The 25,907-nt window shown below is 39.0% G+C and overlaps 2 protein-coding genes across 3 annotated transcripts; both read left to right on the top strand.

Moving 5' to 3' along the window:
* The first annotated feature begins 1,599 nt into the window (after positions 1-1,599).
* Positions 1,600-3,260, top strand: LOC131017902 (abscisic acid receptor PYL8-like). Of its 2 annotated transcripts, XM_057946641.1 has the most exons (3): positions 1,600-1,881; positions 1,965-2,180; positions 2,654-3,260. In XM_057946641.1, exons 1-3 carry the CDS (start codon positions 1,756-1,758, stop codon positions 2,867-2,869), a joined length of 558 nt encoding a protein of 185 aa, XP_057802624.1. In that variant the 5' UTR covers positions 1,600-1,755; the 3' UTR covers positions 2,870-3,260. The 2 variants fall into 2 exon arrangements, with proteins under 2 accessions (XP_057802624.1, XP_057802623.1); XM_057946640.1 differs by having other exon boundaries at positions 1,965-3,260.
* Positions 3,261-15,613: 12,353 nt separating this feature from the next.
* LOC131017901 (probable polygalacturonase) lies at positions 15,614-22,059 on the top strand. The gene is made up of 6 exons (XM_057946639.1): positions 15,614-15,877; positions 16,100-16,703; positions 19,360-19,480; positions 19,560-19,734; positions 19,827-19,897; positions 19,978-22,059. The coding sequence occupies exons 2-6, from the start codon at positions 16,359-16,361 to the stop codon at positions 20,604-20,606; spliced, it is 1,341 nt and encodes a 446-aa protein (XP_057802622.1). The 5' UTR covers positions 15,614-15,877; positions 16,100-16,358; the 3' UTR covers positions 20,607-22,059.
* The last annotated feature ends 3,848 nt before the right edge of the window (positions 22,060-25,907 follow it).

Genomic DNA, 25,907 nt, shown 5'->3' with positions numbered 1-25,907 from the left:
GGCGCGCGGCGGAGGAGGATGAAGGAGAGGAGGGTTAGAAGAGGAACATAGGAGAAGAAGAATTTGAAGAAGAATTTCAGAGAGGGAGAGGAAGGGCCGTGGGGCGGCGGAGGGAGAAAGAGGGGCTGCAAGCTTAGATCTACAAATCGTGGAGGAAGAGGGAGGGCGACGGGTGCCAAAAATCGTGGAAGAGGAGGGAGTGTGGCGGGAGGAAGAGAGAGTGTGGCGGGGCGGCAGAATAAGAGGGAGGGCCATGGGCCTAGATCCGCAAATCATGGAGGAAGAAAGAGGGCGGCGGGCGGCGGAAATCATGGAGGAAGAGCGAGGGCCGTGGGGCGGCGGAGGAAGATGGAGGGTCACGAGCCTAGATCTGCAAATCGTGGAGGAAGAGGAAGGGTCGCGGGGCGGCGGAAAACGTGGAAGAAGAGAGAGTGTGGCGGAAGAAAGAGGGAGTGTGGCGGGGCAGTGGAGGAAGAGGGAGGGCCGGCTGGGCGGAGAAAAACGACGACGTTTTAAGCTTCTCTAAAACACTGCGTATTACTCATCGGCGAACAATTACAAAAGCGTGCGCCGGAAAGCCACGTCAGTGCCACGTGTGTTTTTAAGTCTCCGAAAATTTAATGGTTGTTAAAATTGAACAACAAGTCAAAGTTGGTGTATTAATTTAAAATTTTAAAAGAACGTATTAAAAATAAATTTTCGCTAAAGTTCGTGAATTTACAAGCAATTAACCTTAAAATTAAATAAATGTATAAAAAAGGCTAACATAGGCTAAAATGAGAACGGTGACAACATAACATATCTCTTCATCCCTAAATTCAAAAACAAGAAGAAAGATAATGGTATACTTCCTCTTGTGACCTGATTTGGGAGCGAATTTTTAAAAATAGTTGAGAGATACATATAAAAAAATTGAAAAAGATATACTAATAGATTATTTTTTAAATAGTTAATTAGATGAGTTTCTATAAATATTGAATGTGAATAAAACTAAAAAGATATTATTAGGTATTAAAATGAAAATACTAGTATATTTTTTTAGGACTGAAAATACTACATTTATTATGAATAAATCAAAGTAACAATTAAAAATTTGAGTTTTATGGAGGAAGATGAGTAATACCACGTCCGTCCCAGTAAACATGACTCATTTCTTTTTGGCATAAAAATTAAAAAGAATATGTAAAATTGGATAATATGTAGGACTCATAACCTTTTAAAAGTTAAATATTACTCTATTTATCTCATAAGAATTTGCACTAATTTCTATTTTGAACCTCACAAAAGTCTGCACTTTTTTTTTGGACTCCTTCTTCCACTAATAAAAGTGGGTCACTTATATCACCAATAACACATTCACCTAATATTAATTAAAATTTGTGCTATCAACAATCATGCACACTCTCATGAGACGATTTTTTTTTTTTTTTTAATTTTATAAAAATGAGTTATTTTTAACTAGAGGATTCAAGATGAAAAGTGAGTGATGTTCAATGTATTTATTTATTAATGTAGGTGTACTATTTGAATATTATTGATAATTGTTTGATTTGATGTGGATGAAATATTAAAGAAATAAATTTGGACCATTGAGGCAAGTTGCAGGTGCCAATGGCGGTGTGTTTTGGACTGTTGTGAAAGCTCTGACTTTGGTTCTCATTCAGTCATTCACTCCCCCTCTCCCCACCCACTACCAATCCCCTCCTCAATATCCACTTCCTCCTCCCTCACAAATCTCCACCGTTGATTCCCACAATGGTCGGCCCGATCAACGGCGGCGGACCCGAGGAGGATTTCATCCGGAGGCACCACAAGCACGACGTCGCCGAGAACCAGTGCTCCTCCTCCCTCGTCAAACACATCAAAGCTCCTCTCCCCCTCGTATGATTCCGCGCTCAGATCTGCGATTCATTTTCTAATTGGATTTTTGCGCCGGAGATTTTTGAGCTGTGATTGTGCCGCAGGTGTGGTCGCTGGTGCGGCGCTTCGATCAGCCGCAGCGGTACAAGCCATTCGTGAGCCGGTGTATAGCGCAGGGCGATTTGCGGATTGGGACGGTGAGAGAGGTTAATGTCAAATCGGGGCTGCCCGCCACCACCAGCAAGGAGCGCCTCGAGCTGCTCGATGATGAGGAGCACATTTTCAGCGTGCGGATTGTCGGTGGAGATCACCGCCTCAAGGTACCGCCGCCTTCTCTCTCGTTTTCCTTTGCTTTTCCGATTCATTGGACGGAATCAGCTACATTTCTCTGTCTGGCATTCGTGATTGAAAAATTGAATTCGACGCTTTTTATTAGGGTTATTTTCTCCCTTTCCGCTTTGCTCGATTCAATTTCCAGTTTTTTGCTTATTGATTCCCAATTTCCGGTGGCTGATTTAGGTCAAATTAGCTTGAATTATAATAACAATATGTGGTAATCACGGTGTTTATCCATTTTTACGTATTCAGAAACACATTGTTTGATACATTTGCTTGAATGTGTCGTCGTCATAATCATCATGATCATCATCTTTACTTGAATGCGTAATGAATTGGCTTGTGATTTGAGACTACTGAGCCAAAACTATACGACAAATTCCAGCAATGATGATCTTTATTAGGGCAAATGTGTGGCGAGGGTATGAGCGGCGTTTTTGTGTTTTATTAATCGCAGAACTACTCCTCCATCATCACCGTTCATCCAGAGACGATTGATGGAAGGGCGGGGACAATGGTGATCGAGTCTTTCGTTGTGGATGTACCGGAAGGGAACACCAAGGACGAAACGTGCTACTTCGTGGAGGCGCTGATCAAATGCAACCTCAAGTCGCTGGCCGATGTGTCGGAGCATCTAGCCGTGCAGGAGCGGCAATCGATGGAATCCGAGTAGAGGGTGTTGCTACATACATACATACATATATCTAAAAGTGAGTTGAGAGAGTGGCGTGGCGCCACTCCTCCTCGGCCGTCTTTCAGCTATCTGTGTCGGTGAAAGGGCGACGTGGGTTTGTTGCTTTAGTTTCTTGCAATCTGTTTCTCCATGTTGGAGCCCACTGTAGTTACATTCGAGATCCATCATCCATTTTGGTATGTGCTTCAAACCTTTGTTTTGAGATTGGGTTGTAAATATTGTAGGCTAGGAAGATGAATTACTTAATTTGATATGTCGTGGAGATGTTTTTTGTGGTTTTGATGCTGTGACTATTTGCGATTACAGTTTGGAGTTTGTAAATTAATGTTGTTGTCTTGTGTTTTTGGAGAATATAGCTCTTATTGAGGAAGTGTTTGTCTCTACGTGGGATATGCGCTTTATTCGGGGAATATCTTATCTGCTGTGGTTTCTGGTGTGCGCTACGCAACGTTTTAGCTCCAATCACCACATGGTCAAGATATATGGATTTTAATATTTAAAAAAAAAAAAAATCAAGTTGTTGGGATTTTTTTTTTTTAGAAAATGGGAAGTGCTTCTTTAAAACTCTTGAGAGATTGGGATTTGGTGGGCTTGATGAGGTTAATATTCTACCAATAAATTGTGACTATTACTTGTCGACCTCGATGAATTGTGATCATCAATATTTGTTGATGGCGATGAATTTCGTTGGAACAACATTGTATTTGGTACGAGGGGTGGACACATTTTGCTTTTGCACAAACAACGAGGAGACAATAGTTCAAATTCTTAGAAAAATCAAATTGGAGCTTATAAATTGATTGAGAGCTAGAAATTTAAATGATCATTAACCATTGTTTTATATATTACCACAATGCATATTACCAATTTAATTTTTCTTTTCATTTTTGGGAATGATTCGGTTGAGTGTGACATGTGAAGGAGGAAGCTCGTTATAGTGCGTGCAATCGAGTTCAAGTAAACCTTCCTTTAAAGGAAAAAGAAACTCGATGAGCGGTAACCAAAGCGGCCACCATTTCAGGTAATCTCAAACACTAAGGATATCTGCCTAACCTTTTTTAAACACAATCTTGACTTCTATCAAAGCCTTTTCTTACCATTTTCATCAAATTCATATCACATGTTTTGCGTTATAGTATCATTCACTTCCTAAAGTTTTGTTTTATTTAATTTAGGATTAGTGACGCCTAAATACATGAATTTTGGATCAATTTTGATTTTTTTTCACGAACTTTGAAAGTTGTCAAAAAAAATACAAGAATTTTAATTTATTTTATTTTTCCCACGAACTTTGAGAATTATAAATAAAATGCACAAATTTTGGCTCATTTTGTTTTTTTTCCACTAAATATATTGTTATTACAAAAATGTTCTAATTAATTTTTTATATTATTTTTTTCAAAACGACGTCGTTTTGATTACGAAATGTATTTTAAAAAAAAAATCATGTCACTCATGAATAATTGTCATCTATCATTAATTAAATTAATTAAGCTATCTAGTTAATTATAAAAGAATTATTTGTATTATTTTTTTATAACAATATATTTCGTGGGAAAAACAAAATGAGTGTATTTTATATGTGTGTGTATATATATATATATAATTAAATAATTGTTTCTATTACAAAGCAAATTTTGAGAATATGTCTGCACCAAATAAAAATTTTATATTCCAATTTTGGAAGCTATGAAGGGGGTTTAAAGTATTAACTATTGGAGAAATACATCCTAATGATCTAAATTATATTAATTTCTACGAAACTGACGCGTACGATCAATATTCGCTTATAGCAAATACCCAAACAATTAATACGAACATGATCATTACAATCAACCGATTAAGCCTAGGCTTGTGCGACGTGACATTTACGTGGATAAAAATTCAAAACGACGCCGCTTTAATTTATTAAAATTGCAAGAAGTTCTAAGAAAACAAAAATCGAAACTACATTTGTTGTTAAAAATGCGTAATTATAATATCTAATCTGAATTGTTGATCTTTGTATAATCTATATTTTTCATTAAAAGTGCACAACTATAAGTATATAAAATGCATTATCTAAAGAGCATGTATGATTATATAGTATATTAATATTACTTGAATATTCGATGGTATACATGCATTACGTATCCAAATTAATTAGTCTTTTGATCTTCCGGGCATAGGGCTATAAACGAGTCGAACTGAGCCGAGCCGAATACTAGCATGCTCAAGCTCGGCTCATTTAAATATTCGGGTGTTCGAGCTTGGCTTGAGCTCGATTTGAGCTTTTATTTTGTTGAACGAGCTTGGCTCGTCACCCACTTACCAAGCTCGAGTTCGGTTCGAGCTCGACTCGGGTGATGCTCGATAATGTCGAATTTGAGCTTGAGTTCGAGCTCAGTTCGTTAGATATTCGAGTTCTAATTCGCTATAAATTTAAGAAAAGCTTCTTAATTAAGAGTAAACGAGTCGAGCTCGAGTTCGACTCGTTTAAGGCTCGTGTATTAACTCGATTGAAGGCTCGATTGAAGGTTCGTGAACAGGCTCACACACATATTTGCGAACAATCGAATCCAAACATGTTCGCGAGCTCAACGAGCCGAGTACTATCAGGCTCGAGCTCAGCTTGATAAAAATCTCGAGCTCGAAATCAGGCTCGAGCTCGGCTCATTTACTATCGAATTGAGCTCCGAACGAGCTTTTTTCGAACCGAATCTTGAATAACTGGCAAGTAGCTCTGTTCATTTACAGCCGTATTCGGGCAATATATTTGACACAAATATTTTAAGTTCTTAAAATGAAATAATTCAAGAAGGTCAATTGGCCAAAATGAATTTCAAGAATTGCGGATTAAGTTCGCGAAAAGAACATTTATTTTTTTATTTTTCTTTTAAATAACAATAAAAGAAAATCAATTCTGAAAAACCTTTTATACTTGCGACAATTTTTTCGTATAAACGAAAATATAATGTATGTATTTGGATCCTTGATCTTAAGATGAATTTTGAAAACAAAATTGAATGGTTATTTGTTTTGATTGGCATGATTAATGAGGTTGGTGGATAGACATAGAGGGATGGGTGTAGCTTTATTCTCGTTCTTCCCACTTCTCTTACTCAAGCTTTTCCTAAAGCTGACATCCCAACTTACAAAAGCAACTATTATCTTAATACTAGTATTATTACTTTCACTAAAACATAACATTATGTTATAACAAATCAGCCAAAAAAAACATTATGTTATAACAAGTGTTATCTCAATGATCATATATAAAACCATGCATCATAGATCAGTATTTAGGTTCATTTGTTTCCACTGTTATTATGTGCTATTATAACCATCATAATGTTTTTCCCATTGAGTTTTTATTCAGATGATTTTAATGAGGTCTTAGCTCTTTGTGGATTTATACGTTGTTTTTCCTATTTTTCTCCATGAATATAAGTTGCAGTTTAATAATAATGTACGTACTATTATAATCATGATGGCATGATAGGATAGTTTTTGTGCCGTTTTCATATACACCTTGCTTTTCATAAATCTAATAATTCCGATCCACATGATAATATTTTGAAAATGAATAAATATTTATTAATATAAATTAAAAAATTTAATTATGAATTAGTTATTTTATTTATTTATCTACATTTATGCCCTAACTATAAACAGAGAGGATATGGTAGTTGGCCAGCTTTCGTGTTTGCACGCATATATTATATGAAGAACGGAATTTATTGATCTTCTATGAGCACTTTTTATGAGAATCGTTCATGTTTAGTTCATATTAACATTGTTCATTTTTATTTCATATATTTATTTTGATTCTAATACTTCATAAATTTTCATTGACAACATTAATTAACTTTATAAAAACATAAAAAAAATTGTTTTTTTATTTAACTTCAAATAAATGATTAAAAGAACTGATCGAACTTTAATTTTTATACAATTCATTATATTATGCTAATAATATTTTATGAGATTTTAGTTACAAAATAAATCCATAAAATAAAAAAATATACTCCACGTGAGAATCTCTATATACGAAGCTCGGTTTTGAAATTAATGAAATGGTGGGAATTCTTTTATCCACGTGACGTGATTGATAATGCACGAGTTTACGACACTACTCGTAAAATTTACATTATGTTCATACTTCTTTTTGGCCAATCACTCCTAAAAATAAAGGATTGAATGATAAATCCTTTTTAAAATTTAAAATTTATTTATTTTCTTTGTTTTTTTAGGCGTATTTATTTTCTTTGTTAGTTTACATCTTTCTTTCCTTTTCCTTAGCAATGAATATAGATTAAAAAGTTCCATTTTTTCATGAGTTTAGGATTCACTGAGGATCCTATAAAATCTAATTGAAATTCAAGAATTTTACAATGGATTTTTCATATTTACAATCGATAGTTTACTTCTTACAAATAAGACTCGTTGTAATTTATTTCTCAGGGTAACTTTCAGAATTTCGTCACGAACTTTAAATCTATTTAATTAAGATACAATATTTCGATTTGTGTCAATTCTTCGGAATTTTCCAATCAATTGAGGCTATGTATGATGTGCATAAAACAAAGTCATTTTGACACAAGAATATTAGCAAAAAAGCAACGATCTCTAGGAATAATTTTGAATTATGCATGACCTTTGAAAATAATTGCAAATTAGAGATGGTGTTTAATATTTTTTTAAGCTAAGAGTGCGTTCTATGTGGCTGATAAATTTATCATAAAAAAAATGAGCGATATCAAAAATTTCTCCTTTAAAAGTTCTTTTTTTCCTCTCATTTTCTACAAAAATGAGAAAAAAAAGAGAAGAAAAGGAATTTTAAAGGGTAGAATTATCTGTTGTAGAATATAAGGAAAAAAAGAAGGAATTTAAAAGATTTTTTTTTTGTTAATCCTCCATTTTCTCATTATAAATTTATCAAAAAAAAGAACACGTCCTAACAGAAAAGTATTATGATTTAATTAGAATGTTTTTCAACATCCTCATGAAATTCTAATTAACACGAACTTATTTGTGTTGTTTTATTTCCTCACGACTGATCGGTTGCTTTGTTTCAATTTCCTCCAATGTAATTTAAAAGGCGTAAATATTACTTTAAATTCTAAATTATAATCGCTTTATAAAAATATTTTAAACTATAAGAAATGTTTATTGAAATCCTAAACTATCAATTTTGTATAAAAAATGTACATAGCCTATTCCGGCTCTCGAATCTTTAACGTGGCTCGTCAGATCTCACATTGTAATTTTTTTTAAAATGATATGACACAAAACAACATATCATATAAAAAAATTTCAAAAATAAGAACGTCTTCTCGAACATGTGCTCTCGTTGCGCTGCTGCCACACCGGAGTTGATATGCTTCCGCCGCACTGCCGAATGATCGTCTGACTCCTCCCCCTTCCCGTAGCTGTTGTTGGGCCTCAAAATGAAAGACATGACAATGATTCAATTTTACCGACAATAATTCAAAATTTGTGGCAGGTGCATCAGTTTAGGGAGATAGAAATAGGGAACTGAAACGTAGAGAGATGGAAAAAATCACACTATGGACGATATTGAAGTTGTAACTGCAAAGACATATAGTAGAGGGGTCGATTTCTAATATGCTACAAGTTGAAGGTTGCGGTTGCTATTAAAGCAGAAGCTGTTATTGCGAACAACTAAGAAGTGCTGCATCATTTTGGTGTTTTACTGATTAGCTTTTAAAATTATATTATCTTTGACAGTATGGTTTAATTTCTCTTTCTTCTTCGTTTTAGCTGTTGAGTTTCAGCTGGTGTGAGAGAGTTATTGTTACGAGGTGTATTGTAGTGATTGTGTTGAGCTTCCCGATTCTACTGATTGTAATCTTGTATTTCCGGTTTACCTTTTCTAGTGACGACAATAATAAATTAGTTGGCCCTCCGTGGATGTAGGCCATCTTGGCCGAACCGCGTAATTGTTGTGTCGTGCATTCTTGTACGTTTGAGTTTTGATCATTACTCCTAACATTTGGCGCCGTATGTGGGAACGAATCCACCACAATGTCTGCAGCAAGATTTGAGGCCGAGAAATTCAATGGCAAGAATGACTTCAATCTTTAGAAGATCAAGATGCGCGCATTGCTGATTTAGCAAGGTTTGGGCAATGTGTTGAAGGAGGTGAAGATTGATCGAAAGGGGAAGGAAGACGTTGAGAGCAGTTCCAAGATCTATCACGAAGAGATGGATCAGAGAGTCCATAACGCAATCATTCTATGCTTGAGACATAGGGTTCTTCGCGAAGTCTGCAAGGAGAGGATACCGCATTGAAGGTATGGAACAAACTCAATTCTCTATACATGTCTAAAACAATAGCATATAGACTGTATGTGAAACAATACCTTTATCAGTAATAAGATTACAGAGGAAAATGAATTGAGAGAACACTTAGATGATTTTCAAAAGTCGGTCAGATCCAAGATGAGGATAAGGCGATTTTGCTGCTTAATGCATTGCCAAAATCGTATGAGCACCTTAAGGATGCAATCTTATTTGGTAGAGAGAATAAGATTACATTAGAGGAAGTGATCAGTGTCTTGAAAACAAAAGAGTTGCAGAAAAATACAGAAAGAAAGAGTGTTTCTCAGCCAGAGAGTTTAAACATCAATAAGGGGAAACCAGGAAAGTTCAAGAAGGGAAACCACCAATCTAAGAAGGGAGGCCAACCTAAGCAGAAAGAGGCTGATTGAGATGAAGTTAAGAAGGGTTATCACTGCAACAAACCAGGACATATTAAGAAGAATTGCTATTCTTGAAAAAAGAAGCAACAAAAGTAAGGAGCCTAAAACCAGAGCTCTACAGATGTGGCTGAGGAGAATCAAGATCATGAAGTCTTGAACATAATTAAAGAAAGCATCTGCGGGGGATTCTTAGATTATGGACTCTGGTTGTTCATTTCATATGAGTCCTCATAAGGAATGGTTCATGGATCTCAAAGAAGGGAATATATATGAGGTCAGTAGTGCTGGAAAATGATCACTCCTGTAATGTGAAAGAAATTGGAAGTATCAAACTAAAATTATTTGATGGATAAACAGAATCCTAAGTGAGGTTAGATTCATTCCTGAGATAGAGAAGAAATCTAATCTCTCTTGTCAGGTTGGAAAAAAAAAGGTATGTTAGCATCCAAGGCCGGATCAGTCTATGTAAGAAAGATTCCACCATTTTATTAAAGGGAACAAGAAGAAATGGTCTATACCACCTTGATGGCATGACTGTTGTGGGAGAATCTGCAAGATAGAAGCATGTTATAACATGAGAGGCTGGGACATCTCAGTGAGTTAGGAATGAACTATCTGGCAAAGAAAGGAACTCTTGATGCGGGTGGAGTGATTAAACTTGAGAAATGTGAATATTGCATACCGAGCAAAGCAAGAAGCATGCATATTCAACTGGGAAAAAAAGCAAAATGGGGTGACAAAAAGAATGAACATAACCATCCTTGAAAAAGTAAGATGCATGATATTGTCATCTGGAGTTGCTAAAAATTTCTAGGGAGAAGCTGTGATCTAGCTGCCTATTTGATAAATAGAAGTCCTTCATCTGCAATTGGATAAAAAATTTCAAAACAAAGATGGCTGGGAAGGACAGTCAATTATGGATATCTCAAGATGTTTGATTTTCTAGCTTATGCCCATATCAAGCAAGACAAACTTGATCCTAGAGCTAAAAGATGTAGTATTATGTTAGGATACCCTAAATTAAAAAAAAAAATCACACACACACACACACACACACACACACACATATATATATATATATATATATATATATATATATAGGACGAAGTTATACTAAGAATGTTATCTTTCGTGAGAAATGAGAATGATTGAATAAGCCAGTATATAATGTTGAATAAGCTGCTTGTAATGACTGAATAACGAAATTCAATTAATTAGATAGAATTTTTGCTCCCTCCAGGATTCGAACCCAAGTAAAAATGTTACGCAGTCATTACAAGCAGCTTATTCAACACTATATACTGGCTTATTCAATCATTCTCATTTCTCACGAAAGATAGCATTCTTAGTACTATAACTCATCCATATATATATATATATATATATATATATATACATTCTGAGTCATATCATTTAGCATATAAAATTAAAATTACACAGTGACATTCGACGAACTACGTGGGGCTGAAAAATAGATACATAACATTTTTGATACAAAAATGATAGTTTGAAGTTTAAATAAATGGAGTACTATTTATTACTCCATCCGTCCCGCTTCAAATGACCCAAAAAAATTGGACACGAAGATTAAGAAGTGTGTGATAAAGGTGTAAAGTGGTGGTTGGACAATCAAAAAAATAGTGTTAAATGCCCAATTTTATTTCTAAATTTGGGTTGGGTCATTTCAAGTGGGACAATCCAAAATAAAAATTGGATCATTTGAAGTGAGACAGATGAAGTATAATTCATGATATTTTTGATAAAAATGAGTTGTTGAATTGAGTTTTAAATTCAACCACGAATTTTTAAAAGTACGAGAGAAATCGAGCTGAGAACGTAATATAAATTGCATAGAGATTTTTTCCCCCCCTTCTATTTGATATTTGAATCAATGAGTCTCGTATTTACTTTTGGACATAGGTGCCCTATTTATAGCATATTCTCTAAGCATACTATCGAAGCCCAAGTGATAGTTTAAATACAATTCGCGTTATCGTTCAAACTTATAACGGAAGTCCGATCTGATTAGCCTTTGAGTATACTATTACTATACTAGGTCTCTTAATTTGAGTTTTGCCTTCTGGTGTGACTTTAGCTTTGTATAATTCAACTCTGGTGATCCAGGATTTGCAGTTGTTTTCAAGTTTGAGTCCTAAGCTTCTTTTTAACATGTAATACTCCCTCCGTCCCACTAATTAAGACACACTTTCCTTTTTGGGCTGTCCCAATAATAAAGACACATTTCCAAAAAAGGAAATAATTAGGGCATAAGATACACTAATTAATTGCACCTTAATAAAGACACATTTCCTTTTGCCTCTCTCACTCTCTCGTCTCTCACTCTCAATCCAGCTCTCCGTCTCTCTCACTCTCTCGTCTCTCTCTCAATCTAGCTTCTCCGGCGAGCCTCCGACCACCGCCGAGCACCCCTCGCCTCTCCGACCACTGACGGGGGCAGAGGGCCGAGACCTAGCCCTAGCCCCGCCGAACAGCGCGGCGCCCCTCCTCTCTCTTCTCCTTCTCCGCCGCCTGCTTCTCCTTCTCCAGCCGACGACGGCTCTGGGGCCGCTCCGCGACCGCCTTCCTTCTTGTTTGCATCTCTCCCTGTCTGACTCCTCTCTCTTCCCCTCTCGGTTCTCCCTTGTCTCTCTCGCTCATCTCTCTCTCGACCTCTGTGTTTGCCGCCGCCGCCTTCTCCGACCGAACAGCCACCACCCATTCTCTTCTCTTCTCCGACAGATCTGGTTCTAGTGGCTAGGGTTTGCAGGGCGGCGGAGCTGGGGGCTAGGGGCTAGGGTTTGCAAGCGTTCGATTTTGGGCAAGACCCCCTCCGCCTTGGTTCTGGAATCCTCCATTATCGCCGCCCATCTCCTCGCCCCAATTCTGCCACCGCCTCCCTCCTCCACCAACGTCCGTGGCCGGCGTCACTGCTATTACAAATTTGATGTTAATTTTGAATCAAATTTTGGTGCTAATTTTTTTGGAATTTTTTGTGGGTTCGATTATCTCTTGGTTTGATTTGCAATTGTTTCTGGGTTCCGATTTGCAATTATTTCTGGGTTCGATTTTTCAATTTGCAATTTCCAATCTATCCAATTTGCAATCTGTCCCATTTCCAATTTGCAATTTGCAATTGTTTCTGGGTTGATTCAATCAGTGCAGATGAGAGAGAGAGATAGTTGGGGTTGGGGTTGGGAATCGACGGTCGTGGTCGACGGCGGCGGCGACACTGGTGGTCGGCGGTGGTCGGAGCAGATGATAGATAGAGAGTTGGGGTTTAATAAAGACATTAATCAATTACACTAATAGTGGTGGACCACAACACTTTAACAACTAATCTACCTTTCCTTAATCTCCGTGCCCAAAAGATCTATGTCTTTATTAATGGGACGGAGGGAGTATCATTTAAAATAATTCATAGATATTTTACGCCATAAATTAACTATTGAATTTTAAGCCATTACTTATAAATTGAACCTTTTGGGGGAATGATAACAAAGGGGGTTGATGAAAAACGTCGTCATAATAATTTGAAGTTTTAATTAATAACTATTTTGAAAAATGAAGTGGCGTTAACAATTATACAATAATGCGACAAGTTGAGGGCACATGCAAAATTTAGGTCACCAGCTATCTTGTATAGTTTATCGCTCACATGCACTCTTTATTGCAATACCATCCAATTTTTGTTGCTTTGGGATTTGGGTTTTTCTCTGCATTTCTTTTGTTTTCTTGCAATTCTTGATCTACGTAGTTTCAATGTCTTAGGTTTTAGAGCACTTAGAGTCAATGAATTTGGCTGAAATAAGATTTTATTAAAAAGAAAAGAAACAACAACGGAAAACCAAAAACCCTTGAAAGCACAAAGCTGCAGACTAAGGGCCGAGCCTCGTTAAAACCTCATAACAGCTGAGGAAAAAGAGTACTCGTCCAGGACCAAGGTTGACAGAGCTGAGTTAGGAGGTCTCAAGGATTCCGGCCGAACCATTACCCTTAGGCCTCCCGGCTCACAACCGATCCAGAACCAAGAGAAAAAAAACCAAAAAATCAAGCGAAACGAGTAAAAAAGGGAATAGAAACATCCTCCTGGACAAAATCATTTAAACCAGCAATGGCATGAGGCCAAAAACCCTCCTCCCTAGCTTGAGAAGCCAAAAAAGTCTGGACATGAATTTGGAACTATACAAAGTCTGGTGTCGCATTTAGCATTATTTTACGACAAATTAATTTTGAGATTTAATTTTATTGACCATGAGAGACAGATTTACTGCAATTTCGAGATCACAAGAGTTTTGGTAGCTACCAATTGCACTGCAAATGTTTAGTAATTATTTATCTGAAAAGAATTACTATTATATATAAACACATTTAGTTGTCGATTACATTAATCCATGTCGTCTAATTGACGTGTAAGAATAAAATAAATTGTAGGTCTAATACAATCTACGTAACTATGAAAATTATTAATAATTGTTTAGTATCATACAAATTATCCAGCTTGAACACAACATTCTTTTATTGATATATATCTGAATAGAAAAGTTGCGTGCACTTCAATTTCTTGATATATAGCTACTATTGTATCTTCTTTTATGAAAAGACAAAACCTCTGGCACCTTAACTGTTGGTTTAAATTATTGTTTACGACTAAAATGCAACTTTAGTCGCATCAACTATATATTAAGTAATTTTATCATTGATTTACTATTGATAGTTGATTTTAATTTATATATATACATGCAGCCAGTCTACATAATCTTGTCTTGTGCAAGACAGGGACGTTAAATTATTACTCAAGAATTTATTGTTGTATTATCATCATAATATGTTACTCCCTCCGTCCACGAAAAACATGCCACTTTGCTTTCGGCACGGGTTTTAAGAAAATGTGAGTAAAGTTGGTAGTGGAGTAATGGTCCCACTTTAAATGTGAGTGGAGTTGTGTGGACCCTACTACTAAAAATGGAAGTGGCATATTTTTTGTGGACGGACGAAAAAGGAAATTGTGGCATATTTTTGGTGGACGGAGGGAGTATTATTTAATCATGTGTGATTCATGTCATATCAATATATCTCCAATAATGTGTATATTAGCTTAACATGATAGTTTAAGTAGCAAACTATTCCATCCGTCTCATAAAAATATGAACAATTTACTATTTTTGAGCGAAACATGAATGTTTTAATTTTTGTACACAATCTCCTTATTTTTTATTCCTCATTTTCATACTTATTCATAAAAATACATCATGGTCCATCACTATTTTTCCCCAATTAACTCATTACTTTCATAATACTTTATAAAATGGGATCTATTTTTTATTCACAATAACAGCTAATATTTTTTTTTAAAAAAAATTACAAGAGGTATCTATTATATAATCAAATTAGCAACCCCACGCAGGCGAGACCTTTATATCACACAAAGGTGGAAAAATGATGCGCACACAGGCGGAATCATTACCCACATAAAAGTGAAAAACTACTCACACAAAAGTAAGAAAACTACACCGCACGCAGGTGGATCAAACCCAATACCTCTCATAAATATTTTTAAATTTAATACTCCCTCCGTCCCACTTATCTTGACACTTTTATAGAGAGTAAAAGTGTCAAGATAAATGAGACATAGAGAGTATTTTTTAAGACCAGTGCCGCTTTCAATCGTTCATGTTAAAAAAAATGACCATATTATCTTTATATTATTGAGTTGGAAATAAAGTGACTTATCACTCAATATCTAATTTTTTTATTCAACAAAATTTCTTTTGTAGGAGAGATCTCTCATCTACTCCGATAAACTTGCCACGCCACACAAATTGTTACTTGTAATTCAATCCAAAACAAAAATAAAAGAAAAAATAATTTTTGTAACACTAATAATCTGGAACAGAAAAGACAATATGACAACCAATAATGATGTGGCCATTTTATTTTTTGTTTCAACATAATAAATCTTTTTAAAAATGAGCACGACTTTGTAAATATCTATTGAAAGGCGTAGTTAAACCGATGATAATTCCATGAATAATTCAATAATTTATAGTTTCAAGAAGCACCAGACGTTTACTATCCGTTAATTTATTTTTATCCAATATTTCCGAATTTCCAAAATTCCAAATGCTATCACGAAATAATTGCGAACCTATTTTCTGCTCAAAAGAATCTCTCTCTCTCTTCACACACTCTGCTCTGCCCTGCTCTGTATCTTCCATAATCTCTCTCTCTTCGCGGCAAAGACAAGCGCTTCTTGACAAGCATTACCTCCTTTTTCACACTCCAGGTAGCTCCACACTTTGCACACACCACACACAGTCACATTCTGCTTTGTGTGTGCGCGCTTTTTCTTTGTTATCTTCTATGTGTTTTCTTCGTTAAATTCAATCCAGAACTGTGTTCATTTTTGGCAGAAATTATTTTCTCCATTTGATAATCGGATGACTTCTAATTTCTCGTTTCCTCACTTCATTTCAACTTTTTTAATTCATTTTTTGGTGAACTGCAGGTTTTGCTCCGTGCATCCATCGTCATCCTAGAAGATTTGCATTTGGAGTTTTCTCCTCGGACTATTTCCAGATCTCTCTTTACCTTTTTTGCGGCGCTTTACTTCCTCTGTTGAAGCAAAAATAATTAAATCTTTGCTACTCTTTCAGCCATAACTACTCTTTCCTTGTTGCCTTCTGTTTGTTTTCTCTCACTAAATCAGCAAGCAAACTCCTACCGTCTTTCATCCCGTTGGAAAATCTGAAACGAATCAGCTCAAAATGTATCGCTGTGATTGTTCATTTTCGTTTTGTGTTGGGTGGTTATTACTGTTATTTATTAACTTTGGAGAATTCGCGAATGGTGATTGGGCAACTTGCTCCGGGATCGTTCCGATGAGTTACCGGAACGATAAGATATCGATAACGGACTTCGGAGGCGTGGGCGATGGGGTGACGTTGAACACGAAAGCATTCAGAGAAGCAATTTACAGAATCGAGCATTTGAGAAGGAGAGGTGGCTCGCTGCTTTACATTCCTCCTGGAGAATATTTAACCGGACCGTTTAATCTCACAAGCCGTATGACTCTTTACTTGGCTAGAGGCGCCGTGATCAAAGCCACTAAGGTATCTAACTTTTTTTTCATTTCTACTTTGCATCAAATATCATTACGCCATTTTAGTATGTTTCTGCTGCTGCTCTTGATTTATAATTTCTATGGAGTTGTTTCTGGTGTCGTTATCTTGTTTGAATCGGAGTTTTAGGAAGTTCGATTTGCCTTGCATCGCCGTTGTACAGTACTTGAGTAATATAAAGATCTTGGTGGAGTTGGAGAAATATGCTAAAGAAATGGTGATGTGTTTTCAGTCAAAATGTACTAATTTTCCTGACTAGTATAGTAGTATGCACTTCATGATTGATCTCCTGTTGAACTGTACTTGAGCTTGAGGACAGCGAAGCAATGCCGTTGTAGTTTCTGTTTCTGATAAGCATGATGAGATGCAAACTTTATGAAGAGAATTCGAAACTGGGACCATATGGTATGTTGATTGTGATGTATCTGGTTCAGTAGGACAAGTCTCGGGTTATGTAAAACGAGAACGATAGCTTTAAAAACTCCGATTTAGGTAGTAAAGAATCATGTCTTAGAGCATCAATAACGGTTACACGATAGAGCTTACACGATAGCCCTATCGTGTAAAAGCTCTATCGTGTAACCGTTGCAGACGCGGGTTACACGAGGGCTACACGTTCTATCGTGTAGCCCAATTTCTCGATAGTGTAAGGCGCGTGCAATGCACGCGCCTATTTAAAAAAAAAAAAAATTTATTCCTCGGTTTGCGTGTAATTTTGACCGTTCAATTTTTTTTTTTTTTTCCCTTTCTTTTCTTCTATTTATTCTTCTTCTTCCTCATTTTTTTCCCTACGCCCTCTCACTTCTTCTTCTTCATCTTCTTCATTTCTTCCTCTCTCTACACCCCATGGATCCAAACAACCCAAATTACTACGATCTAAATTGGTGTCCCGATCTATCCGACGAATATCATCCCGATTTATCGGGATGTAACTTGGGGGATGCTCCTCAGGCCGGCGAGGAGATGCCTTCGGCCCATAGTGCTGCCAAACCAAAGAAAGGCAGCCGAAGGAAAGAAGTCGCCCACAAGATCCGACATGACAGGCCGGCGTCGGTGGCGGAGGAGGAGGGGGCGGAGGATGACGGAGGTAAGACTATCCGTCATACCTACACCACTGAGGAGACGGACATCATCGTCCAAATTTGGATGGAGGAGACAAACGACGCCATCCGTGGGACAAATCAAAAGGGGTTCGAGTACTGGAAGAGAATCGTCGCCCGTGTCAACCCTCTCATCGGCGCCCACCTCAAAGTTCGTCAGATTCAAGGCCACTGGACCCGAGTGGCCCAAGAGGTGCGGTTGTGGGAAAGTATTTGGGTGGAGGTGCGCAGCAAGTGGCCGTCCGGCCATTCTGACGATATGCTCCGGGACAAGGCCCAAACTCTTTTCAAAAGTCGGAGCGCAAATAACGCCTCCTTCAACTACTGGAATGCGTGGAAAATTCTCCGGAACAACCACAAGTTCAAGTCGATGTACCTCGAGGGAGACGTGCATTCCTCCAAGAGGACAAAGACGACAGAGGAGGGCGCCTTCACCACCTCGGCGTCAGGCGAGGAGATCTCGTCTGCCCGGCCGATTGGGAACAAGGCGGCGAAGGCGGCGGCAAGGGCGGCGAAAGCGAAGGGGAAGGGGAAGGCGGCGGCAAGCTCCGAGCAGTCATCGGAGTACAAAGAGCGGTTGGATCGGTCCGATCAGAACTTGAAAAATATCACGGCCGAATATGCCAAAAAGAACGAGCTCAAGGAGCGGGAGCTCGACATGCAACTCCTCAGTATTGATACATCGCATATGAGCGATGTACAGAGGATGGCCCACGAGCACATGGTACAAGAAATGCTCAAGCGTCGTGGCCTTATCTAGACTAGGAGTTTAATTTATGTAATTTAAATTATGTTTTTAATTTTTTTTTAATGTAATTTTTAGGTTTTTTATTTGAATGAAATTTTAATTATTAGTCACAGGTGTTATTTAAATTTGAGCAATTAAATTTAAGTAAAAAGCATAAAAATGGAAACTAATTCTATCATGTAAGCTATCATGTAATCCCACTGCAGCATCTTTACACCATGTTGTCCCCCATCATAAAGTAGGCTATCATGTAAGCTATCATGTAACCCCATTGCGGATGCTCTTAGAAGGGGCATTTAGTTTGTCTTGTGGACCAAGGAGATAGCTGGCTGACTTAACTGCATGTGAAGAAGGTCTTTCCAATAAAGTATGGTTTGCCAGCTATTATAATGGAAAAAACCATTATTCTGTTTCTTGCCAGATTAAGTGATATTGAGAAATGGACTGTAGATGATGACATGGATATGTATGAAGCAACAAATGAATCTGTGAATGATTGCTTCTGTGAGAAATAAAGATGATATTTTTGAAGAAACTCACCCTGATCTACTGTTCCTTTTACAAGTTAGGGAGTCTCTTATGTATTGGTAATGCATCCTGTCAGCGGGCGAATGAGCCGTTGCAGTTTGCCTTTGAGCCATTAGAAGCGCTTCCAGCACGAAATAGGTTACATTTCTGAGAGAATACAAGTTAATTTATTTGGATGATAAAACTGTAAATTGCTTCACAGGTTATGACATAGAACACTACTCTCGATTCTTTCTGGATCTTTGACATTTTTTGTTGGTTAATGCTTCAGGATGTTTGGCAGTGGCCCTTGATAGCGCCGTTGCCCTCTTATGGAAGAGGAAGAGAACGGCCCGGAGGAAGGTACATGAGCTTCATCCATGGTAACGGTCTACATGATGTGATAATCACAGGTTAGTGTTGTGGTCCATATATCAAACTTAGGCCACATCTCAAGGCAATCAATTCTAACAGAATGTTTGGTTTTGATAGGGGAAAATGGAACAATCGATGGCCAAGGTGGCATCTGGTGGGACATGTGGAGGCGAAGAACTCTCAAGTTCACTCGACCAAACCTTATCGAGTTCATGAACTCGAGAAGCATTCTCATTTCCAATGTCATTTTCAAGAACTCGCCCTTTTGGAACATACACCCCGTTTACTGCAGGTAATAGTTGGTTGGGTTGCATTGCATCCATGTGAAAATTTATTATGTGAAAATTTAAATTTGAACTCCCTTTTTCCCTCGTCTTTTGCCAGTCATGTTGTGATTCGATATGTAACGATTCTTGCTCCAGCTGACTCTCCCAACACTGATGGAATTGATCCAGGTATAAAATCAAAGAAGCATATTTCTTGCTTTTTGTTTCTTTAATAGCAGAAACTGATCATTTTTCTCTTGCATCATAAGACTCGAGCTCCAACATATGCATCGAGGACTCCTTCATATCAACCGGGGACGACCTAGTAGCCGTGAAGAGCGGGTGGGACGAATACGGGATAGCATTTGGTCGAGCCAGCCACAGCATCACCATCAGAAGACTAACCGGGTCATCGCCATTCGCTGGAATCGCAGTGGGAAGCGAGACCTCCGGTGGCGTGGCGGACGTCCTGGCCGAGCACATAACCCTGTACAACATGGGGATTGGCATACATGTCAAGACCAACATCGGCAGGGGAGGGGTCGTGAGGAACATAACCGTGTCGAATGTCTACATGGAGAACACGCGGACGGGGATAAAGATCTCAGGCGACGTGGGAGACCACCCCGACGAGTATTACAACCGGAATGCTCTCCCGGTCCTCAAGAATGTGGTGATAAAAAATGTTTGGGGTGAAAGAGTGCAGCAACCCGGCCTCATCCGCGGCCTTAGAAACGCGCCGTTTACTGATATTTGCCTCTCCAACATCCATCTTGGTGGCGCACGGCCGTGGCAGTGCTCGAATGTGTTCGGAGCTGCCGTTCAAGTCAGCCCGTCGCCGTGCGCCCTGCTCACCTCCTCCCGCCAGCAGCTAGGTGCATGCTCGTCTTCCTTTTAAAATCTCATTAATTTGTAGTTTACTACAGTTATCATTTTTATGTGAGAAGACAGCAGTTTTCATGTGTTATAGTAGCAAATTTGTTTTTTTGGATGAATCACATTTTGTGTTCCGAACTTTTAATTTTTTTCAAAAAATATCACCTGACTTACATTTTAACTTCAAAAACTCATTCCAAAAAAAAAAAAAAACAGGATTTATATATCACTTTACAAAATACGGCGATGAAATAATGAGTTGCTTTGCCAAATGTTGCATTATTCAATATAAAATTGTAGAAAAATCTTAAACCCTAAGAATATACCAACCCCAAATTATGTAAGACAGATATAAATCAAACTTTTTTTATTCCTAAGTCGAGAGTTTTTGAAGTGAAAAAGTATATTAATGATAGTTTTTTGAAAAATGCTGAAAATTAAGATCTTATGGACACAAACTATGATTAACTCTATATTTTTTTTTCTTTGATGAAATGAACACATCAACAAACATAAAGATATTGATCGATCCTTCACATCTCAAATGGACGCAAATTTATTTACATACTCGCTAAAGCCTAAGAAGGGTAAAACTTTCATAACTCAGATATACACAAATACTGAAATACATACATACATACATATATATATCTATATAAGCAGCAGTGACATACATATCAAAATATCTAGAAGCAGGGGATTATTATTCGTACTTGATGCTATATTGCTCGTGATTCATAGCCTTAGATGCTTCTAGAAATAATTGTCCAAGAATTTGCGCACGCCTTTCATGAAGCCGGCTTTCTTCGGCTTCTCTTCCTTCTTCTCATTTCCGATCCTAAAATGCTGCCTCAATTTCTTCATCTTCTTCTCGCGATCGAACCTGTCGTAATCGTACCGTTTGAACACGGCTCTCTTCACCCGATCCTCCTCTTCTTCGTTGTCGCTGTCGCTGTCGGTGTCCTCGCCGCGGCGGTGGCGGAGGTGGCGGAGGTGGTGGTGCATCCTCATCCACCGGCCGGGGATCCGCTTGCCTCCGCTGCGAACGATCGGCTGCTCGAAGTCGCTGTTCTCGCCGGAGGAGAGGATCATGTCGTTGCCGTAGGGGATCGGCTCGTTTTCCCTCATCGTAGGGTAGAATTTGAAGTGGTGGCGGCAGGGGCGCTTCACGTGGAAGCGGCGGTTGACCGGACGGAAGGTGATCTCGGTCAGCGGCACGGCGGAGACGACGGCGAAGTTAGGATCTGTCTCCGCGTTGGATTTGGCGTCTGCATCGGCGTTGAACGGTTCGCTGGGGAGGCGGAGCGCGGGATCGGCATCGGAGAGAGGAAGCTCGGTGGTGGTGGCGGCGGCACTGACTGCCTTGTCGATCTGCGGCGGAGCGCGGGCGAGTGAGATGGTGAATAAGTAGAAGAGAGCTGCGGCGATGGTGGCGGTGCGGAATTTCGCCATGGTGAAGCTGTTGGTAATTTGGTACTTTTTTGAGGTGTGGAGAGATCTGTTATAGGCGGGATCCGGGCAGATCGGGCAGGTTGGAATCCGAGTGGACTGGGGGAGATGAGAACGGGCAGAGGGGTTGACCGTCCACGTGTCGTGAGATGGGGCAATTGTAAATTTGGATCTGAGTTTTGTAGGCGTAAGATGATGCGTAATCGAAACAATCTACGGCATAGTGCGTTGACTTTTTCTGTCCCTAGGCTTCATATTTTCTTCTCTTCACACATCACAATTCACACATTTACTTAATTATATGTGGAAGAGCATCTTCAACGAGAATTATTTTGGAGGAAGTTAGAGTGCGTTTACTTGAGTTTATAAGGTATTTAAAATAATTTATAAGTTGTTTAGAAATTTATAATTTTTTTAAGTATATTTAGTAAAATAAATTCTTTAAATAATTTATAAGTTTTTATTGTGTTATTGCCTCAACGTTGATTCATCGTTCTTTCACGGTGGAACCTGACTTTAGTTAGTTCCCGATGCTCAGCTACACATGCAGCTTTTGAGTAGATCATGCACATGTTAGTTTTGAGATCATTCGAGCTAGATGTACTATTTGATTTCAATCTTTAAGCTCCAACATAAAGAAAACACTAAGTGGAAAGAGATAGTGTGAGCAGATGTTGAAGGAAGCAAAATAAAGAGAGACAAAGAAAATAGGGGGTAGCAGGGTGGCTGCCCGGAGACGACACGACAACATTGCTACAGCAGCGGTGGTTCAGAGATAACGGAGTAACAACTTCTCAGCTTAGATTTCGGCCTTTCTCAAACCCAAGGTTAGTCCTTTTGCGGCAACACCATATTCCGATACCTCCACTGCCAAGTTCATCATCATCCTCACTCCGGCTAACCCCCCAGAGATAGCAAAGATAGGACGAAGAAGACATACAAGAGGTGAGGTGAAGATACATGCAAAACTTCTCTCTTTTACTCGGAAACATAGAGAGAATGGAGAAAGGAACAAGAAGGAATAAGTTAGTTAGGGTTCCAAATACATCTCGAGGAACGCAACTGTTAGGACTGCAATTTAAGTCAAGAGATGGTCTGCCACAAGTGGGCTAAAGGAGGGTAATGGGCCTTAGTTTTAGGATCACAGTGAGATGTATTCTTTTTTTTATCTAACCTAAGTGAAGAATTAAGATCTCGGTGACTTAACGAGACCTAAATTCTAATAAGATTTCAGGTTTATATATAAATTTGTGTATCACTTTGATTTACTATGGACGAGAGTTACATATTAACTTGAGTACTCTGTATCTTGGGTGATAGAAATTTACATATGACATTTGGTAATCTGTATTGGGTGCCCGTATCCGGTATATGATGATAACATCCCCTTAAGGAGCTCGAAATATTTATTGCACTAACTTTTCTTGTTGATTAAGTTCATGTGCAATAATAAGGTTGAGTGATACTACTTAAGGATTAATAAGACATTAATTTATATAAGTTGTCAAAAGTTTTAATTAATTAATAGATGTTGAATATCTTAAAGGGTACAATAAGTCTAAATACACAAGCCTAGCTGAAATGTTCTTTGCCAGTTGTTCTTTGAAAATTTTCTCCATCATCCGCTGATATGTAGCTCCCGCATTTTTTAAGCCAAAAGGTATACTTTTCCATCCATACACCCCGCAACAGACGGCAAATGCGGTTTTGGCAATGTCTCCCTTATTCATCCTGACTTGATGATATCCCTGGTATGCATCCATCATGGACAATAGAGCACACCCTGAAGTGGTATCCACCAGCTGATCGATCCTCGGCAGAGGATAATGGTCCTTTGGGCAAGCAGCATTTAGATATCTGAAATCCACACACATCCTCCAGGTGTTTGTTTTCTTGGGTACCATCACCGCGTTTGAAATCCACTCCGGGTATTGCACTTCCACAATGTGCCCTGCTTCCAACAATCCGTAGACCTGTTCCCTTATTGCCGCATCCTTCTCTGCCCCAAAATTCCTTGTTCTTTGCTTTACCGGCTTCACCTTAGGGTCCACGTTGAGGCAATGCTCTGCCAACTTTCTGTCAATCCCCTTTAAGTCGGTGGTACTGAATGCAAACACGTCTGCATTTCTTCGAAGACAACCAATGAGTTCCTCTCTGACCTGATCACTCATGGCAGACCCAATCTTTGTTTGGAAACCCTCTTTCCCTGGAAACAATTCGATCATGTTGCAGACATCACTGGTGGACACCAGCGCGGTTTTTTCTGTGCTATCTCTGTCTTTTAATAAATTCGCCAACTCTTGGCGTTCCTCTGCTAAGGCATGCACCTCGCCCACCTTTCCCCTCTTCCGTGTATCTGATCCCTCTGTCACTATTTCCCTCTTCTGTCCCGATGAGTATGCAAGCATTTGGACGTGGCATGCTTTCGACGCTGTTTGATCCCCACAAACTTCTCCTACTCTCCCCCCCTCGACGGGGAATTTCATTTTCAAATGGAACATAGAGATTACCGCCCTGAATGCCGTCAAGGCAGGTCGTCCGAGTATGACATTGTACGCGGGTTTGGGCATGTCCACAACTAAAAATCGTACCATCCTTGCTCTACTACTATTGGCTGCACTGCCGAGGATCAACGGCAGCTCCACATAACCTAAAGGCATGACCATCTCTCCCCCGAACCCAAACAAAGGAGCATTTGTGGGCTCAATGTGTACCTCTATTCCCATGTTTTGAAGGCATTCCTTGTATAAAATATTCACGGCGCTCCCTGAATCGACGAAGACACGGTGAACCATGCAGCACGCTATGTCCGCCGTGATGACCAACGCATCATCATGCGGGTACATTAGTGTACGTATATCCTCTGCTCCAAAAGTAATCGCCGGCTCCTCTGCCGCGCCCGTAATTTCCATGACCCTTTTATGATAATATCCTGTTTTTACTGCTCTGACGACCTGCTTTTTAGCCCGATTTGATGTGGGCGTCCCGTTCTCTCCGCAAATCATATGCACTTCCCTTCTGTATGGTGGAGGAGGGGCTTGCCTCTCTGCCCCCTCTCTGCGATTATCCCGGTTGTCATCAGGCCTACGATCTCTGTTGTTCCCCTGCTCTTGTCGCTGATCCCGGTTATTTCTTTGATCCCTCTGATCTCGCTGATCCCTCTGATCCCTCTGATCTCGCTGATCCCTCTGATCCCTTTGATCTTTCTGATCAGTCCGCCTCTGGCCCTCATTTCCTCTGTCAATGAACTGGTCGAGATATCCCTGGCGCACCAATAACTCCAATTGGTGCTTAAGATGTCCGCAATATCTTGTGTAATGTCCAAAAGAATTGTGATACTCACATAACTTGGTATTAGACCCCTCCTGGGGTGGCCCATTCCGATAAGTTCCCGGCGCCCGAAAGAACGGTTGGTCTTTTATCAGTTGGAAAATTTCATCTTGCGGTTTATTCAAGGGCGTGTACTCAGTAAACCGCGTAACCTCATTCACGGTGCGTTGTTGATGGGATGGCATTCCTCCCTGGGGTGGCAATATCCTCGGAGGCAACCCTCTGAAAGGGGCCCTATCTTGGTGTCTTTGTCTCTCAGGTGCTTCCTCGGTTTTCTTGACCCTATGTTTATCATTTTCCACCTTTCTCGCCATCTTGGCGTCCTCCAACTGCAGGTAACCTGGCAACCTTGCCATAATATCATCAAAATCCCTTGCCGGTCGGATTTGTAATTCATCAAAGAAGATCTCCGGCCTGAGTCCTCGAACATATGCGCAATTTTTTATTTGTGATTCTGCCTCTGGTACTTCCAGAGCGGCAAGATTAAACCTCGCTGTGTCTCCATGTTGGTCTTCCACGCACATACATTCGTTTCCAAACCACC

This window comes from Salvia miltiorrhiza, chromosome 3, assembly GCF_028751815.1.
Source record: "Salvia miltiorrhiza cultivar Shanhuang (shh) chromosome 3, IMPLAD_Smil_shh, whole genome shotgun sequence".
NCBI classification, from domain to species: Eukaryota; Viridiplantae; Streptophyta; class Magnoliopsida; order Lamiales; family Lamiaceae; genus Salvia; species Salvia miltiorrhiza.
Note: the sequence above shows the minus strand (reverse complement) of the source record. Positions and strands in the feature narration are given on the sequence as shown.